This window comes from Ruditapes philippinarum, unplaced genomic scaffold, assembly GCF_026571515.1.
Source record: "Ruditapes philippinarum isolate M1 unplaced genomic scaffold, ASM2657151v2 ctg2138_1_1_1_1, whole genome shotgun sequence".
In the NCBI taxonomy this organism is placed as follows: Eukaryota; Metazoa; Mollusca; class Bivalvia; order Venerida; family Veneridae; genus Ruditapes; species Ruditapes philippinarum.
The window spans coordinates 56823-62092 of NW_026856917.1; the positions used below are offsets into that span (position 1 = coordinate 56823).

The 5270-nt window shown below is 32.7% G+C and overlaps 1 protein-coding gene across 1 annotated transcript; it reads right to left on the minus strand.

The window, feature by feature from the left end:
- Positions 1 to 353: 353 nt before the first annotated feature.
- LOC132748142 (WW domain-binding protein 11-like) lies at positions 354 to 4835 on the minus strand. Its single transcript, XM_060737688.1, has 5 exons — positions 4676 to 4835; positions 3829 to 3908; positions 3096 to 3245; positions 1694 to 1731; positions 354 to 940 (listed from the first exon to the last, which is right to left on the minus strand). Exons 1-5 carry the CDS (start codon positions 4734 to 4736, stop codon positions 688 to 690), a joined length of 582 nt encoding a protein of 193 aa, XP_060593671.1. The 5' UTR covers positions 4737 to 4835; the 3' UTR covers positions 354 to 687.
- Between the last annotated feature and the right edge of the window lie 435 nt (positions 4836 to 5270).

Sequence of the window (5270 nt, forward strand, 5' to 3'; positions counted from 1 at the left end):
AAAACTACAACCAAACCTTTGAATGAAGGACATCCAAGGGAGAAACAATATATGTCCTTTATAGACAAATTGAAGTTTAATCTGCTGTATTTTTATCAATGAAGTTAAGTCAACGAGTGGTCTGTTATGTGGTGGTCTTTTTTTGGTTGTTTTTAACAGAGGTGCGACTGTACTTTTGCCGTTGGTTGGGTGCAATTTATTTTCTCAAATGAGCAGACTCAATCAAAACAGTGTTTGCAATTAATTGATTATTATTTTCACTGCTCTGAAAGGATCTTAGGTATCTTTCATTTCCCTTCATTTAGATTGTTCAGATTTATTTTAACAACTATTCTATATAACAAACAAACGTGTTGTGTTGGTGCTGAAAAAAATATTTATTATTCAAAATATGCATAATGTGTTTACAAACAAATTATTCATGTTATATTTTATCATGTTAAAATAATTGTGCTTAATGTAAAAGAAACGGAGCAATTGATTGTAAGTTATTCAATTTAGACTTTATAGTTAAAAGCTTAAAGAGTTTCAGTCAGGTGTTTAACACATTAGCACTTCGTCGAGCTTCGTCATTGTCAAATCTTTTTATTCATCAAGCTAAATGTTTTATTTAAGTCTATATATTTCAAAGGAGATAATTCGAGTAAAAATGTTGTTTGTGGCATTTCATTGTTAGTATTGTTCAATCTATTTCTTTCCACCCCACCCTCTAACTGGTGGAATCCATCTTCTTACAGGTGGAACTGGGGGAATTCTAACTGGAGGAATTCTTACAGGTGGAACCCATCTTCTTACAGGTGGGATTGGGGGAATTCTAACTGGAGGAATTCTTACTGGTGGAACCCATCTTCTTACAGGTGGAACTGGAGGAATTCTTATTGGTGGAATACCCCATAATTTCTTTTGTTGTTTATTTTTGTTGTTGCTTTGTATTTCATCGCTGAAATGCAGTGAATGAATATTCAAACTAAAAACATAAATAAAACGAATGAATAAATTATAAAAACAAATTGTTCCTAAGACTGATTTTGTTAAGCAAATTGAAAGATATTCAAATATAAAGTATCTATCCAATATTTTACAGTGATACTTCACATTTCGCTAGATATTTCCGGTATTTTACTACTGTTCTAGTGTCTTTATGCTTGTTCTGCACACTACATTTTACCTTATAACGGAAAGGAGGAACATGCTTTATCTAAATCAAGTCAAACATTCATTAATGATATATTTTGGACATCATGATATGATTTTTTATCTACAACAAGGTTCTTTGACATATACATACGATTTGAGGCGTCTGAGGCGAAAAACGTATTAAACTAATATTTAGAAAATAAAGGTAAATGGCACAGAGTTGAATACTAGTATACAAATCTGAAACCCCAAACACATTTGCCACGGCATTTCGTCCTGAAATCTTTCATCATCAACGAACCGCTGCTCAATAATCATCGTCTATACCGCATTAGATTAGCAATTCCTCGTATTATGACCTAATAATTGCATTCACCCTTACGCATATATCCCCCCTCTCTCTTTCTTGTCTACAACATTCGTTACACTTGCACTATCCACCCTTATACCCAACTTAGTTTCTCTTCAGTCTACAACGCCTTCTTTACAAATGTACTTTGTTCTTTACTTGTACTATTCCCCCCTTATACCTTATATGATTTATTTATTTACTTACTTTGCTCTCTCCTGGTTCCTAGCTGCTAATGCCATTCTCTGAAATAGCGGAATTATGACATGAATGAAATGAGACATCAAAACAAAACGAATGAAAATAATAATAGAAAACTTCTATTCATCATCGGTGATAAGTATGAATTTTAAGGGGCCAGTTACACAGACGGTCGGTCCCCAATCGGTCATTTAATTTTAAATTTACTCGCTGTTATGATCAGTTGTCATGCGTGATTTTATTTCTGGTTTTCTGTGTAAACGGCCATCGGTGACAGAAAGCAATCTCAAACGGGGTTGGGTCGGTGATAAAAATGCTGAAATACTATCGGTTTTATCGTTTTTAAATGTAAATCGGAGCTAAATCGGGCGTAACGCTGATTAATGGGTGTTTGATAGCTAGTCATCAGTGGTTAAACACTTCCGTCAGATATGACCGGTGCTTCATATTTGGTTATCTTTGTCCGATCGGCGATATCGGTGATTAAGAGCTTGCATATCTCTTGATATAGGTTGCTGTCGGTTATTTGTAAAATATTTTCACCGATCGAGAATTTTAAACATGTTTAAAAATCCCAATCGGTAATTTTTCACCGATGAAACTTATCTTTCCCCAATAGCAGTTGATAGGTGGAAAACAGGTGACCAATAGGTGATATCGGTGTTAAATACGTTGTCATCGGTTCACTCCATAATTTGGCTAAAAAAACTACCAATTAATCACCGATTGCTCTGTGTAACTTGGGTGTTAAATCGTAAATGAAAAATCGGTCAATGATAAAATAATATTAATTGTTTCTCATAAGAGATGATGTTTTCAGCACCGCTTTGAATATAACACTGACTTAAACCGGTTTAGTTTTTCAAGTGCACGCCTCTCTTCACTTTCAGTGATAAATCTAACTCAGGACATCATATTAAAATAATTTATCACTAATCAAGTTGGACTGTATTCTTAAGTATGAAATTGAGACTTGATTGTGTTAATGTATACACCTTAGAAAATATCGATGATTTTTTTTTTCAATCTCAATTTTTTTATCATAACATTTTGTCTGTTTCACAGAATCTATAGCTAAATCTTAGTCAAATAATTTAACTGCATTTTTGGAAGATTTCCTTTTTTTATTCATTTATTTATTTATTTATTTTATTTATTTATTTATTTATTTATTTATTTATTTATTTATTTATTTATTTATTTATTTATGTATTTATTTATTTATTTATTTATTTATTTATTATTTATTATATTCATTATTATTTTGTAAAGGGAAGAAAAATCTCACTTAGAAAATAACCTGCTCAACTGCTTAAGTAAAATCTTTGTTGATCAAGCGAAAGGAATCTGGCATAGATAAGAACAATTTTTATGAGGTATATTGCATATCAGTAGCTTATAATACAACCTTTTGGACATTATCATCACTGCAATCGTCTTCACACCTTTGCTCATCGTCAATATCAGCCATACAGTCGTAGAAACACGTGCATGGTTCGTAACATTCGTTATCCTCGCCACATTCCTCGGAGCACGGGTCGTTCGTGTCTCTCTTGCTCTAGAAATATAATTAGTAAAAACAGTTTTAATACAACCACAGAACATATGAGCCGCGTCATGACAAAACCAACATAATTGATTTGCGATCAGCATGGATCCAGACCAGCCTGCGCATCCGCGCAGTCTGATCAGGATCCATGCTGTTCGCTTACAAACCCTATTACAAGTAGAGAAACTGATAGCGAACAGCATGGATCCTGATCAGACTGCGCGGATGCGAAGGCTGGTCTGGATCCATGCTGGTCGCAAATCCATTAAGTTGTGTTTTGTCATGACGCGGCTCATATTTTTGTTTAAAATAGTACATGTATCTGTAAATTTGAAACTGGAATCAGTAGGTCTCGAATGAGTTTTTTTTCATATAAAATAAGTTTTCTTTTATCCACGAGATATGGAAGTAAACATGTCGCTAATACAGGAAAAATAAGGAACTACAGTAGTAAATGAATTCGAGATATATTGGTTATAATTGCCTTACATGCAATGTATTGAAAATATGTTTAGTTAGACACTAAGAAGGTCAATGCTAAAAACATGTGAAAATCATTTGAGCAGATATTAAAATTTTCTCCAATTCTTACTGTATCTATCGCATCCTCTAGGGTTTGTAACAACCTTTTTTCTTCATCATTCAAGTCGTTTACGTCACTCTCAGCTTGGACTGTGAGAAAAATAAATGTTTATCTTCCTTTTATATGTAAAGCATTTTTTAAAGACGATTCAAACCCACGATGCAACATGTGTCCTTATATTCGGATTCAAATACCAGAAACTTTCGAAGAACGTACTGTTATTTTAAGAAAAGAGCAGTAAAAAGAGACTTAATTCCCGAGTAATAATTTATATGCTTTGCGCGATTAGTTACTGATTTTGCAGTATTTATCAACATATTTCTAAAGCGTGATTAACGCAGTAAATGCAACTTTTACATAGTTTTATCTTACTTTGGTAATAAGCGTGGATTGTAAGTAACATTTGCAATGTGTAAACTTTTTGTTTTGTTCACTTTATAATGTTTTACTTCGAAATACTTTTTTTCAAAATTAACATGACAGATTGCATGATTCTGGAGCCATGCTGCAAGTTTTCCATATCGGGTGAAGCTATTCTTCTGATATCAATGACTTTAAAAGCAAGACAAAATCAGTAAGATGAAGTTAGTTTTGAAATTGACAAAAATTCAAAAAACTGAATTATAAATTTGAAATGTACCGATTGTGTAGCTCATTTTTATTATTATTATAATTATTATTATTATTATTATTTCCGTAAAAAGTGTGAAAGAAATCTACTGTCACCGACGGAAAGATCAAATCAACAACTTTCATTTTGAATTTTGACATCAGAAATACAAAGTTGTTCATTTAATAAACATGAACAGTGTTTACGACATTTTTTGAAACCAATAAATGAAACAATTAATTTTACCTTTTTGGCTCCATTTTGCAACAGCAATGGCACACAGACATACCACCAAGAACTTTAACATCGTGATGATTTAAGTCCTCGACACAGTCTGACAGCGCCCACGAACAGAGTCCATATATATGTACAAAGTTCTATGGTTCGTCAAGCAAACACTTGATCCAATATACAAAAAAATATGATCTGCTCATTTTAATGGTTTCAAGTCACTAGCCTTGCGTATACATTTTAGGCAGATTTCCACTTCTGATTTGTTTAATTTCTTTTTTAACTTATTGATGTCAATATATCCCGAAGGGTTTCCTATATATGAGCAATCATTAAAAATATTATTTTGTATACTGTTTTGTCATCTGTGAACAAAGAAAATTAAAAGTATAAGCTATTTAGAATTAAGGCGTAAAAAGCAAAACACAGTAAAAAAACAAAACAACAGGCTGCTCTGTCTTTTATATATAAAAATGTCTACCATTTTAATAAGTGAGAAGGTGCACCACACTAAACGCCGTATTACGCTATATACCGGACAAGGCGCTTGAATATTTAAGGTAGACCATTGGTAATGCATTTCCTCCACTTTAAAGAGTATTCAAATAGG

Coding starts and splice junctions, on each gene's coding strand:
- LOC132748142 (XM_060737688.1), bottom strand. CDS start 4,736: ATGTTAAAGTTCTTGGTGGTATGTCTGTGTGCCATTGCTGTTGCAAAA. Junction 3,246..3,828: donor TAGAGGATGCGATAGATACA/GTAAGAATTGGA, acceptor TTATATTTCTAG/AGCAAGAGAGACACGAACGA. Junction 1,732..3,095: donor GTGATGATAATGTCCAAAAG/GTTGTATTATAA, acceptor CCGCTATTTCAG/AGAATGGCATTAGCAGCTAG.